Source organism: Cucurbita pepo, chromosome 8, assembly GCF_057944985.1.
Source record: "Cucurbita pepo subsp. pepo isolate OVF chromosome 8, ASM5794498v1, whole genome shotgun sequence".
NCBI classification, from domain to species: domain Eukaryota; kingdom Viridiplantae; phylum Streptophyta; class Magnoliopsida; order Cucurbitales; family Cucurbitaceae; genus Cucurbita; species Cucurbita pepo.
This window is the reverse complement of record NC_141805.1, coordinates 11,461,948-11,475,392: the sequence shown is the minus strand read 5'-3', so window position 1 is coordinate 11,475,392 and position 13,445 is coordinate 11,461,948. Positions and strand designations below refer to the sequence as shown.

At 35.6% G+C, this 13,445-nt stretch overlaps 2 protein-coding genes across 3 annotated transcripts; both read right to left on the bottom strand.

Annotated features, from left to right (window-relative positions):
• Positions 1 to 590: 590 nt before the first annotated feature.
• LOC111800483 (uncharacterized) lies at positions 591 to 3,154 on the bottom strand. The gene is made up of 2 exons (XM_023684198.2): positions 2,777 to 3,154; positions 591 to 2,478 (listed from the first exon to the last, which is right to left on the bottom strand). Exon 2 carries the CDS (start codon positions 2,328 to 2,330, stop codon positions 831 to 833), a length of 1,500 nt encoding a protein of 499 aa, XP_023539966.2. The 5' UTR covers positions 2,331 to 2,478; positions 2,777 to 3,154; the 3' UTR covers positions 591 to 830.
• A 1,694-nt stretch (positions 3,155 to 4,848) lies between these two features.
• On the bottom strand, positions 4,849 to 7,801 carry LOC111800268 (putative ADP-ribosylation factor GTPase-activating protein AGD6). Of its 2 annotated transcripts, none has more exons than XM_023683883.2 (4): positions 6,651 to 7,801; positions 6,464 to 6,553; positions 5,501 to 6,017; positions 4,849 to 5,259 (listed from the first exon to the last, which is right to left on the bottom strand). In XM_023683883.2, the coding sequence occupies exons 1-3, from the start codon at positions 7,431 to 7,433 to the stop codon at positions 5,502 to 5,504; spliced, it is 1,389 nt and encodes a 462-aa protein (XP_023539651.1). In that variant the 5' UTR covers positions 7,434 to 7,801; the 3' UTR covers positions 4,849 to 5,259; position 5,501. The 2 variants fall into 2 exon arrangements, with proteins under 2 accessions (XP_023539651.1, XP_023539650.1); XM_023683882.2 differs by having other exon boundaries at positions 4,849 to 5,263; positions 6,651 to 7,800.
• Positions 7,802 to 13,445: the final 5,644 nt, after the last annotated feature.

Sequence of the window (13,445 nt, the reverse complement as noted above, 5' to 3'; positions counted from 1 at the left end):
CCTGAGCCATTGACAACACATGGCTTTACCTTTTCCCATGGCCATGATCGACGTAGAGCGCGGTTTAGAAGTTGGTGGTTCGAATCTTTGTTTAGATCCACGATCTCAACTGAAGCTTAGTTCAACAAATAAGATAGATGTTAGGTACTTCACAATCGAGTTAGGTTAATGATCTAAACCGTTTCTCTAGTCATACTCTTGCTCGATGAAATTCAAGTGGTTGAGTTAACATAGAACGATATCAGTCACATGTTAATGCAACAGATTACGACATTGTAAGATCCCGAGACAAGGATCTCGCCTACCTCGAGATTTACATCCAGCAACATGGGAGATTCACAAGCACTTTGAACAATCTAAGAAACTTAGTAGTAGAAATGGATACGATTCTCAGAACACAGCAAGAAGAATAAGAGGCTAACATTACTGAAATTTATGAACATTATGCAGCCATATTTGCCAGTAGTATCATTTTCTTTCTCTTTTTTCGGAACGAAATCTGATACGAACAGAAAGTTCGATGCAAACCGGGTAACCTTCGACGTTCTGTAATGAACTGAATGCAGATATGGGAACATGAGAAGTAGATGTAAAGAAAGGATAAGTTTCAGTATTGATATTAACCAAATGATCATCCATTTTCAAGAATCGTGACTATGATGATCGTCGGGTTCTATCAATATGACACCGGATGCATAAGACGTAATGAAAATCGAAAAGAAAAATGTGATGAGCAAATTGAGGTTCATAAAATTCTATCTTGTGGTATACGTTAGTAAACCGACCATGCATCGACGATGCCAACAAGACAACAAACTTTAAAGAAGTGCCTACCTCAACTTAACATTAGATTTGACTCCCAGGAGTGGTCGAAGGCAAACATGGACCTCGTGTTCTTCCGAACCTTCCCGGAGTTTGGGGACCATAATCTCAAGAATGGACCCAGGTCCATCGTAGAATGCTTCAATGTTAGCATCTTCAGGAATTCGAGTCAGAAGAGGAATTTCTCTCACAAATTCACCAGGAGGACAGTGTTCGGGATACGAATCTAAAAGCTTGAAAGTTCTATCGTGCCTCTTGATGAACGGCATACGAGATGTGCTCACACAAGAAACCTTTATAATACCATGTGTGAGCGTATTCCTCCACGAAACTTTGACACTTTGTAGATCGACAAAGGGCAAACTGATGATAATTAAATAACCCTCACTGTCTTCATATATCGTCTTTGCAGCTGTAACAGGCCCGTTAATGTTCTTCATAACTCCGCTAAAGTCGTTCAACCACTGCAGACCATTCAAGTGCTTGTCCATATCCGAAACCCAGTTGGGAGGATTGACTGTCAACACGCTATCATAGTCGTTCATATTAGGAGATGAACTCTTCCTCCTCTTGCTGGTAACAGGAGATGAATCCATCATATCATAGCTGTTGTGGTTAGACAAATGTAGTGTTGATCCATTGAGCAATTTCTTTGGTGGAGGATTTGAAGCACTTTTGACAGAAGGAACTGGCCTCTCAAGTTCAAAATCGGGGCAAGGAAGGTTCCTCCATGAGCTAAAACCGCTTGCTTCAGGTGGGATGACGAAGTTTAAGTCTCGACCCGTTAGTTCTACCCATCTCTTCTGTAGATCTTCGTCGAGCGACATTAGATTGGGAGACTTAACAACCTCGATCCCATGTACACACTGAGGATTTGAGAGGCCCCTGTAATGCTTTCGTTGCATTCGGTGTGATCGAACGAAACCTTTTTCAGCACCGAATGGGAAGGCAGGCTCGCCTTGGCGAGAATGCCCATTCATATAACTTCTAAGCTGCATTTTACCTAATGCATTCTCAGGCCTCTCCTTGAAAGCCCACATGTACATGTTCTCCATGTCATGTTGGACCATGAAAACATCAATCTTAAGATCCGACTTCTCAAATCCCGAAACACCGTTGCTATCACGGGTAATCTTAGCCTTCGATTTCTCGTTTAACACAGGCTTGAAGTAGAAACTAAAGAAAAACCAAGCACCCCAGATGCTGTCAACGCGCTTGGTGCATTTTCGAACAACCTTCGGAACAGTTAAAAAAGTTTCGGTCTCGTAAACTTGTGAAGAAGCAAGCCCAACATCTAACATATTACAATGATCAGAATTCCATGGCTGCAGAGTGTAGCTGCAATCAGTTGACAATGGTAAGTTTATATCAGGAGGACGGGGAAGAACGATCTGTCTGTTCATTTCCAAATCCAGTTCTTCGTGAGACGAGGCACTTGAATCCATGAATAGAAGAGTAGATGGATGATGATTCTCTAGTGAAAGGGCTGTGAGGAGAGAATCTCCCATTTCAGTTCATCTCTTATGAACTCATATTTGTTTCTGGGAAGTTGAATAGGAAAAAAGGGAAAGAAAAAGAAAACACCGACTGAAGAAAATAACCCTGTAAACACTCTGATGATGTCAATCCCCAGTGTATCTTCCCTCCATCAAAACCCTAGATTTTCCAATCAGAGAACAAATTACTCACAATCTCAACGATTCAAAAAGGAACAAACAATCCCAACAAAAACAGATAAATCGAAACAACAAATCCAAATGTTCGATTAAAACATCCACTTCTCAATCGCCAATACACTAAATCGGATAGAAATCTTCCTAAAAACGCCCTAAATCACTCAGAAACGACGATTCAGATCCAATATATGAAAAAAAACCAAATCGAATCCATCACAGAAATCAACGATTAACCAATGAACAAGAAAATCTAAACAAAACCTAGAAATCGGATATACCTTTTGGGATAAGCATCAGGAAATCGAGAGGTTGAAGGGCCTCCAAAACCGACAAGAACTTTCATCTCCATCGTATCGTCAACAACCATCCCTGAAATCGCTCAGTTCTTCGATTTCTTCTTCTTCTTCTTCCCCCTTCTTCCTGTCCTAAAAACCAGAGAAAAAATGGATCAAATCAGGGCTGCGGCAGGGTAGAATGAAAAGGGGGCGAGGGATTTTGGAGTCAAATGCCGCAGCCTCGTTTTAAAGGAGAAAATTCGAGGGTCAAAACCAAAACTACAGCACAGCCCACTTTGAAAAATGGCTGTTGCCATCGCATTCTCCCCTTTTTAAATAACAACAAAACATTTCCCAAAGCTTAAACAACAAGATCATCACTTCCAACAAAGTGATTTGGAGTTTGTTATTTAGTTACAGATTCATTTAAGGAAATGGTAAAGATTTATATTAAGCACTCTAAAAGTGCACAACATTATTACACGACAACACACCCATCCAATCACTCCAAACCATACAAATTAGTGGAACAAGACGTTGATTACGTTCTAAGCTCTACGCCCATACCCACCCAATCATATTAAAATCTTCAATCTTTCTTAATATTCTTTTAATCCTTAATCTCCACTTAATTAAATAAAATAGTCACATTTATTTAATTCTTAACCTTTAATGGTATGAACTTTCAAAACTCCAACCTATAAAACATTACTTAACCTAAGTTTCTTAAATTATCATGCAAATTAAATCGAGACCATGCAAAAAATTTATGACAAACGATATATAATTTGGTTAATTTGATTAATTAAATGATTATATTATGATATGATTATTCGTCGAGCTAGTTTCCTTAGCAATGGATAATCAAAACACGCAATATAAACGAAATTTATTAATAATTGATGTAGTTTTTTTTTATGGCAAACGTAACGCGTTACTAATTGAGTTAAAGTTATTCGTTTATGGCCCACTGCCTTTCATTTCTCATAAGTAATGATGATAAGTATATTAAAATAATTATTGTGCTTAATTATTCATATTAATGGAGCATTATATTAAGCTTAGTCTACCTCTCAATAATGTCTTGGTGGTCCATTATAATAATTTTGACAATAACATGTTACTCAACCTAATGTTTACTTATATAAATCTTTGTATTTTTCTTCTTATTCCTATCCATTCTTGAATTATTAATCTCTACGAATTATTGAGTGACACCCATTGATTTCAAATTATAATTATCTAAAATTGATGTAGTGTTTTAAATTGAAATCCAATACAATTTCAAGAGAAAATAAAAATAAAGACTTTACACGTTGGCCCGACGAATGCCTCCATTCCTTTATCTTCTCTTCCGAGAGAGGTAGAATTCGATGAATTCGAATCTACGTTAAAAAAACTTCGATAGAACGACAGTTTTTCACTTTTGAACAATCGACCCCCTTCCCGGGCTGAGGCCTCCAGTAATGGGTTCTAAGAAGGAAGACCCGCCTGGAATCAATCAATAAACCTTTTGATTTGATTGGAAAGATAATTGATTCATTAGCTAATCGAGCATATCAAGAGAATCGATTCATTTAGTCAGTTCATAACACATACACGAACCTTCACAAATAGTGTAAAGGCAGGCACCACGGGCTTAGCCATCTGCACGACGGTGCGCACAATAGGCTAGTGTGCGCTCTCACTGTGCAATGAACCCAGATGGGGATCAACGTGAGGACAATTTCCATGTTATTATCTACAACATGCTAATGAACAGACTCAAAATTTCCCTGTTATTATCTAATCAACGTGAGTTCTAATTTTTACCCAACATCAAAATGGTAGCGGAAACCATTTTAATTGCATACAAGAACTTTAACATAGCCTGCTATCAGAAACCACTCATCCAAATCGAATCGAGGATTCGAAGGTTTCTTTCTGGTATAAAGATTTAGGCACAAAATAAAGCAAGCTTGACAAAGTGCTACCAAACATTCACAAGAATTATCTAATGTTCGTAACCATTCGAACAGATAAACTCGCTTGAAAGCGAATCAAATCCTTCCCAGTGGCTGACTTACAACCAAACATAAACAAAAGGATGAAAGTCATCAACTTCTATTCATTACAAAGCAAATATAGAGAGAAAAATTCAATCGTGAAGTCACAAATAATGTTGCCGGGCACATAATAAACAGTGTCTTTAAATTCGGGGGTTACCACTATAGACGTCTTTGATGATACAGCAATTGCAAATACAGCATGCCCCCAAAGAAAAGTAAAGAGAAAACGACTGCAAATGTACTAACCTCAACAAAATATGAGCGACCCATGTAGGATTTGATATCCACTTCCATAAGAATCTGATCAGCTCTAGCTAAATGTTCTTGTAGTCATCGTCTTTACCAGTGTGTTGACCAGCCATCCGTATGAGCTACTCCAACTATTCAATTTTTCACCATTGGAGGAAACCAGGATCTAGTTTGTTGTTTATTCAGATGCTACCTAATCATACAACATTTTGTTTATTAATTCGGGATAAAGATGTCCGGATAACTGTCGGGAAAATAATCACTTCATAGTAACTAAGAATGCAAATTAAAACAGTGTAAACATATCATGAACCCAACGAAGCGATGAGTTTGGTTTAAAACAGTGTAAACATATCATGGCTCCCATGGAGAGATTGGGGATCAAAGAACATCAAAAAAACCATTGAGAATTAGGTTCATTGTTACCAACCTCAGAGAAAGCCTCCTTCCGACCATGTGCCACCACCAGCTTTTCCATTTTGACCGACAGTTTTCCGATCAGACGACGCCTGATAATAGTGATCGTATCCATCATCCTTTTGGTCATCCCAGCCAGCCCAGCCATCATTATTGTTGTTGTTGCTGCTGTTGTTGTTATGGGATCCACTCCCTTTGGTTGTTTCCTCTTTCCTGCTGTCTTTGGCGGTATCCCAATCATCCCAAGAATTTGAGCTGTAAGAATTGTTCTGTCCATGTCCACTTCCGGATGATTGCCCTGTCCCGGAAGAATTCCATCCTTTGTTATTGTGCTCAAATTCTTGATAGTATCCATTTTTCTCACTTTCATTTCGTTGCCAGCCATCTTTGGTGTACTCTTCAACCTTTTGTGAAGCAATTGCCATTACACCTCTCATAAGTCCCCACGTCCTCTGCCCAATTTCTGTTGTTTTTGCCGTGACAACATTGACGGTTTCATTCACCTTGTAATCATAGCCACCCTCCTTCACCTGTAAACATAATTTTCAAACGTACATTTGGGAGGATAAGAATTTCAGTACCAAACCAAAGTTCGCTCCCATGGGGATCATGGAACAAATCACTGCCTCAAAGGATACGAAAAATCTTGCCAACAAGAAGTGAAGTAGTAAAAAATTAGTATGACCAAGACACAATCGAAGAGTTTTACGGAAAAAGAAAAGAACAACTAAGTAAATACAGACACAAAGCGTAAAATTAGACATGTTCCCACATAACAATACTAATCTGTATTTATAGAGCGACATGGATAAGATCTTTTCAAAAGCAGAAGAAGACGTTAATGAAACGGTTCGCGATTTTCCATGTGAGGTACCAACACTAACACCTCTAATAATTTGCAACAACATCAATGTCAAATTTTCAATCCAAGTACTTACAACAAGAAGATGCTAGCGCCAAATTAAAATGTAAATACCTTGGTAGTAAGCTCTTTCGTACCAGCTTGAACAACATTTGCTGCTGACTGAGCTGCAGAAGCAGCAACCAGGGATAGTTTACCAAACCCCTGAAATGAAATGAGCCACCAATTGATCAAACTTACATGATAAATCATTACAAAAGCATATCGACGAACAAATAATGTTGATTACACAACGTAATACCTGAGAAACAACAGAGAAAACATCGCTTTGTGCATCATTCCTTTGAGTAGGTGCAGGACTTGACCCAAAACCAACATATTTTCCTCCCTGTGATGGTGGAATTCCTTCAGGCCGTGAATCATTCTCAGCTAATTTCATGGCGAAAAAATTATCTTTATTTGCAGCAGAGGCCTCCAATTGAGACCGTGTATAAATATCCTCGGTTGATCTTGACCTGGATGGCGCCCCTCCGCTCCCCATGCCACGAACATCGCCAGTCGATTGGTTTCGCCTCATATCACTAGAAGATCTAAAATTATCGTCGTTATCCCAACTATCCCAACCTCCGTTATTCGTCTTACTCCCTCCTCCACCAGCACTTTGCGCCAATGGAGGCCTCGATTTTCCAACACCAATGTTCTCCTTCGAAGCCGGCGGATCCTTCCAAGATCGACCCTCGGCTAGGGCTTGAATTCGATCCCTATAAACGCCAGCCGCTTTGGTATTATATTTGGTCACAATATCAGTCTCTTTAGAGATTCCATATTGCGCAAGGAAGGCATTAAGCTGCTCATTACCCCCAGCCTCCATCTTCTTGATCTGGATCTCAGACCAAGAATCCATGGTAACGGATCTAACAAACGAGATATGAACACCAAGACCACGGTGCTTCCCGGAGCATTCCAAACACATAAAAACACCATATGAAACGGAGGCCCATTGGGGATTCTTTTGTGAACAATCAACACAGATCTTATTCCCCGGCCGTGATTGAAGATCCCGAAGCCGCCGTGACGCCGCCATTTAGATCAGATCCAATAGATCGGACCACGGGATCGAATTCAACGAATAAAATCACACAAAAGCTAAATCGGATGCAGCAAAATCGACAATCAAAAACAGAAATGGAAAATTGGAAAAAGAGAAGAAAAACCTCAGAAATGTAAAAAGAAATTTGATAAGTAATTCAAAGGGATAAAGAGAATAGACGGAAGGCCGGCGATTAGGTCGTAACCTTAAATTCTTAACAATTTCTTCTTGATTTCGTTGCTTCAACCTGTTCCTCTTTCGGCGAGTCACCGACACCCTCACAAATCGTCAAAATCTCCTCCTTTCTAGCGCTCCGTTTGCATAATAAGGAGAGAGAGAGAGAGGGTGGGCGAGAATCGTCTCGCAGTATAATTTCCATTTATATTTTAATCCATCAATTTAGATTCTTTCCTTAAAAAAATAAAAAATAAATATAAAAAAATCTAGAAAAAATGTGAGTTAAATATTGAAAAATATAGATATAAAAAATAAAATAAAATATGAAAATAGAATTACTTTAAATTTTTTTTTTTTATTTATATAAAATAACAAATTAAGATTTAAATTAAAAATTGAAATATAAGATTTATATTTTAAATACAAAAGAATTATGTTCTCCGAGTTTGGATATTTTTCAAAACGGGCCTTTACTTGGGTCATTCGGCCACTTTTTCGCGGGCTTTTTAAAATTTTCGAATTGGGCCTAGACGTAGCCCATTAGGCACAACGTTCAGCTGGCGATATATGGGCCTGAGCCCAATAAACCAACTAATGGGCTAATCCAGCAGCGTACCCATGGGCTTCTGCCTCGCTTGTGTGAACTGGCCCAATGTATGACCCACTAACCTTGGACCTAAAAGGAAAAGGCATTAAATATCTAAATTTATTATGATTATTGAAGTTTTAAAAATTTACCTTATAAATTATAATTAATGCTTTAAAAAATTATTCATGCCAAATTCCTTCCCTACATTCCAATAATAATATAGTTTGACAGCAATTATTTACTTTTACCAAGGGTAAAAGCAACCCATTTTGTTATTAAATTACTTTTATTTAGATTGATCCTTTCGTCGGAGACAGTTTATAGATAATAAAATAGCAACAAACAAATGGAATAAGAAGTAGGTTAATGTCAATGGATCAACCGCCCAAACGCAATCTTTAATTGAACTGTATCTTTTTTTGTGTTAGTTGACCTAACTTGTAACATCAATGTGGAGGTGGAGGTGGGGCTCGGCCTCTGAACCGTACATGAGACGAGTTTCTGCCTTATACAGCTCGTCCAAAAGACGGAAAGAAATTTAAAAGAGATAGAGAAAACCAGTCATTGACTATTGTAGTATTTGTACTGAGTTTCGGTTTGAATTTAAAATAATAATAATAAACACTTACGCTTATTACATATATAAATACAGGGTGTTTAATTAATGGTCTGCTACCATTGATAAGGACCCAAGCCTACTTTTACCAGATATGATTTTCTACACGTTTTTTCTGTTTTCCTCAAATTTTTTAAAATGCGTCTCCCGTAGGTTTCCCTTTTGTTTACTACAAATAAAAATTATTTATTTATATTCATTATTACAAATTTCATGTTATTTATTATGAATTAATGTCCAATTAAAAACTAATAAATATTTCTGGTCTAGTTACTCAAACCGTTAGTCTCTCCGTCCATGTTTCTGAGACCTCTCCCGAAATCAAGTAACGCGCGAAGCACGTGATTTTATTTAATGCTATCTTATATTTAAAATTAAAATAAATTCTTCCCTTTATTATTTTTCCTAAATACTTATTAATTTTTAATTAAATATGATAAACTTACCTGAAAATACTTCATTTTTAAATCACTATCCAATAATAATAAATTATTAGAAACAAAAAAAATATTTTTAACTCACTGCTATAAATATTGTCCGCTTTGATCCATTACGTATTATCGTTAGCTTCATAGTGTCTGCTCAGAAGAAGTGTCCACACTTTCTAAGGAATATTTAATTCCTCTTTTTAATCGATGCGAGATCTTACAATTCACTTCCTTTAGCAGTCAACATTTTCGCTGACACAAATGAGTAACTTTGACACAATTTGTAACAGTCAAATCTCACCACTAACAAATATTGAGTTCATTACATATCATCTCAATATCACAGTTTTAAAATATGTCTACTAGTGAGAAGTTTTCACACTGTTATTTATTTAATAAAATAAATATAAAAATTAATAATTAAAAAAAATTGACCAATATTGGCAAGTGGAATTTATCCCATAATGTTAATTATTGTGATTAATTAAAGCCGCCGTCTGTCACATGGAGCTCAGGCAGTTGGCAAATTGCGGTGTTATCAAGTTGTACACAGCCCGCCCATCTTGGCGCGCCCACCCCCACCTATTTCATATTAATGGTTACGTGACTCGATAATTTAACCCATTCAGACTATTTTATCTAAATCGGGTTGGGTTAAATGGTTACGTTCAAACCATTATATCAAACATGATTTTGTTTTATTTTGCTGAAAGAAGATAAAAAAAATAAAAATGGTAATATTATCAAGCTCTCGAGTTAAAACACTGAGGTCATTTCTATATAGGAATATAAAGAATTTTAAAGTTTAGGTGGGCCTACAATAGATCTGACCCTAGTCTGGAATGATAAGTTAACACGTAATCGATGAGTTAAACGTACAAGTTTGCCATCAATGAAATTCATGTCGAGTACGAACTCAAATTGTTTGATAAAGTGGTCCATAGTTCTTATAAATAGTAAAAAGAATTCTTAGACATAAATCCTCTAACTCTATACAAATTACATTCAGATAGTTTAAGAAGAGTCGAGCTCATCCTCACGACATGCAGCTCAGTGTGTAACCTAATTAACCTACACGTCTGTCAATAATGGGATTCACACGACCAAGTACAAACTGATAGTGTGATAAAGTTGTCCATGAAACTCCTTGTAAATAGTAAAACTTGTCTCAGACATTAGCACATGAATTCACTGTAGTTGTAACAACTCAAGCCCACCACTAGTAAATATTGTTCGTTTTGACCCGCTACGTATCGCGGTTAGTCTCACGGTTTTAAAACGCGTCTACTAAAGAGAGGTTTCCACACCCTTATAAAGAATGTTTCGTTCCCCTGTCCAACCGATGTGGGACCTCACAATCTAGCCCCCATTGGAGGCCCAACATCCTCACTAGCACACCATTTGTAACCGTCCAGGTCCACCGATAGCAAATATTGTCCGTTTTGACCCATTACGGATTACCGCTAACCTCATGGTGGACGTAAAAACCTTTTATAACAACGAGAAAACGTTTTATTCTCCTATACTAGCGGTGAGTTTGGGTTGTTACACTAACTCAACTCGAAACTCGAATTTGAACGTTGTTATCCTCAAAATGCAAGCTAAGGGGTAGCACATGGGCATATTTACTTACATGTTGGGGATTCACATACCAATAGGGCCAATATTTCCTTCACTATCATTACAACAAATCACATTAAATGATAATATGTTTGCCCATATGAAAAGGGAAATAAAAATATACAGTACGACAAACGACCACACTTAATACTTCATAACTTAACCGAACGTTCATATTAAAGACGTTCAAAGCTAACTTTGTATACGACCATTCACATAATTTGACAAGACGACTCGGTTTCGAGTCAAAAAAAGTAGTTATCCAACCCTTCTTCAAAAGGTGACCATAATTTTATACCATTTAAAAGGAGAAGATTCATCGAACCACGACTTCCGTGTGAAACTAAAATCAAGTCAAAGCCGATTTAAGCTTTAAATAGATAATATGTCACACAAAAATAAAATATTAAAAAATTATTATTATTAAATATAATAAAATTACGTTATGTAAACGTTCGGTCGAAAAAGACGTTAATATGTTTGATAAATTTAGGAACCATTTTTAAAACTTTATACGTAAAGTTCACTTATAGTAACAATATTTCGATAATTTGCCGACCCTATTTTAGCGGGCACGTTTTTTACTATTCCATTTTTTAATAAAGAAAAAGTCGGGTAATTCATATAAAGTCATTATTTAACCTAACCCATCACATTAAATACAACTATATGGATATGATACCGATTTAAATCCGTGAAAGTACTAACAAAATTATTTTTTTTAATTTAAAAATATGTGTATAATCAAAATAAGAAATTAATTAAAATAGGGGAAAATAATGCTAATTTGGGACTTTATATTCCTAAAATATTCTATTTAATTTTGCAATAAATATAAGTGATGGTGAAAATAATTTTAAATTCTTAAAGTAATTAATGAAATAAATGAATTATTTGGGTAATTAAATTAAAGGGGATGGGTGTAGCAGATTATTTTCCATTGTGAAAAATAAAATAAAATAAAATAAAATAATTAATTTAATTTTTTTTCTTCTTACAATCATTAAAGAAGTTCCATTATTGTGTCGTATACCAAAAGGGGTTGAAACCATAAAAGCTTACTATTTAATGGGGCAGTTTGATTTTAATGATTATATATATATATATATATATACGAATTAGTTAAAATATATTTAATTTGGAGTTATATTAAGATAATTAATTTTGAAATTTAATATTTGTTTGATGGATTTAAGGTTGTCAATGTTCGACTTGTTTGTACGTGAGTTTCCACGTTGATTGAAGAGGGAAACAAAATATTTTTTATGAGGGTGCGAAAACTTCTTCATAACAGATCGTTTTAAAAATCTGGGAAGTCTAAATAGGACAATATTTGCTAGCGGTACTTTTCGATACGGTACTATCACGTCCTCTAGCGAGCTGATGACATGCACACGTTGCCACCCGATGAGTACACATCAACAACATTGTACTATTGAAGACTGACAACCATTTTATTTCTCTCTTTATTGAATTGCCGTGTCTAGTGGGAACATTTCACATTAGTGGTCATTGTCATTGTGAGCTATTGATCGATGTACTCTTTATTTGGATAAGTTTTCATTCCGAACGAATTATTTTGACCCAAATTTAATGCACCTATAGTACGTTGAAATTGAATTTAGGATTGGAAGGGTATATAACATGTTGTCCAGCAACTTCGGTGCAAGAACGGGTTTCGACTTCATATTTTTTTAGTGAACGAATTTCAAGTTTGATTCTCGAACCCATCGTTTTACATGGAGAATGTTCGTAATAAACGTAAGTTTCTTTCGTGTTAAGAATTCACTGTTCGTTTGTTGGAATTGAGAGACTAATATTGACGATCTCAGAAATGATAATAAAAAGAAAAAGGGTTAACGAGAATCAAAATGATAGCGGTGTCGAGAAAATTATGAAAAGAAAAATGATAAGGGCACGGTACCCTAATGAAGATGGGTAACCTCTGGTACTTAATAAATGAGAAATTGAAAGGTTAATGAGACCACGGGAACCAGCCCTCATTATTGAGGACGGTGTGGGCCGATGGTCCTTATTATATAGGGCACCGGGCAGGTGCATGAGCCTTCATATTTTATTATTTTATTTATTTATTTTAAATCAATTACCCTAAATTTAGGGATGAATCCATATAAATTTTAAATTAATAACTGCATTAATTTAAATTATAAACTTTCTTTAAATATATTAAATTCCCGTTTTAAAAATCAAATTTTAATTGGTTCATTTATTATTATTAAGAAATTTAATTTATTAATATTCGTTCAATTTCGCTATTAAAAGAATCATGAAAATAATGATTCGGATTTTATTATATAATTATAAAGCCAAGAAAATGGACACATAAACTAAAATAATAATAATAACAATAATAAATCTTTTTAACACATAAAAATGCATAAAATTAGGTATAAAAAAAAGCTAAATAATATATAAAAATATCATAAAATTAGGTATAATTTTAGGTCATTTCTACTTTAAATATCAGTTTGATATGTTCGTAAATTAAGGGTAATATTGTAATTTTCTAAATAATATATGTTTTTTTTTAAATGGACTTTTTTTAAAAAAAAATT

What these genes read in the sequence shown, in the direction of transcription:
- LOC111800483 (XM_023684198.2), bottom strand. Translation starts at nt 2,330, where the DNA reads ATGGGAGATTCTCTCCTCACAGCCCTTTCACTAGAGAATCATCATCCA.
- LOC111800268 (XM_023683883.2), bottom strand. Translation starts at nt 7,433, where the DNA reads ATGGCGGCGTCACGGCGGCTTCGGGATCTTCAATCACGGCCGGGGAAT. An exon ending in TTTTCTCTGTTGTTTCTCAG is followed by an intron (nt 6,554 to 6,650) that starts GTATTACGTTGT and finishes ATTTCATTTCAG; the next exon opens with GGGTTTGGTAAACTATCCCT. An exon ending in CGAAAGAGCTTACTACCAAG is followed by an intron (nt 6,018 to 6,463) that starts GTATTTACATTT and finishes TTATGTTTACAG; the next exon opens with GTGAAGGAGGGTGGCTATGA.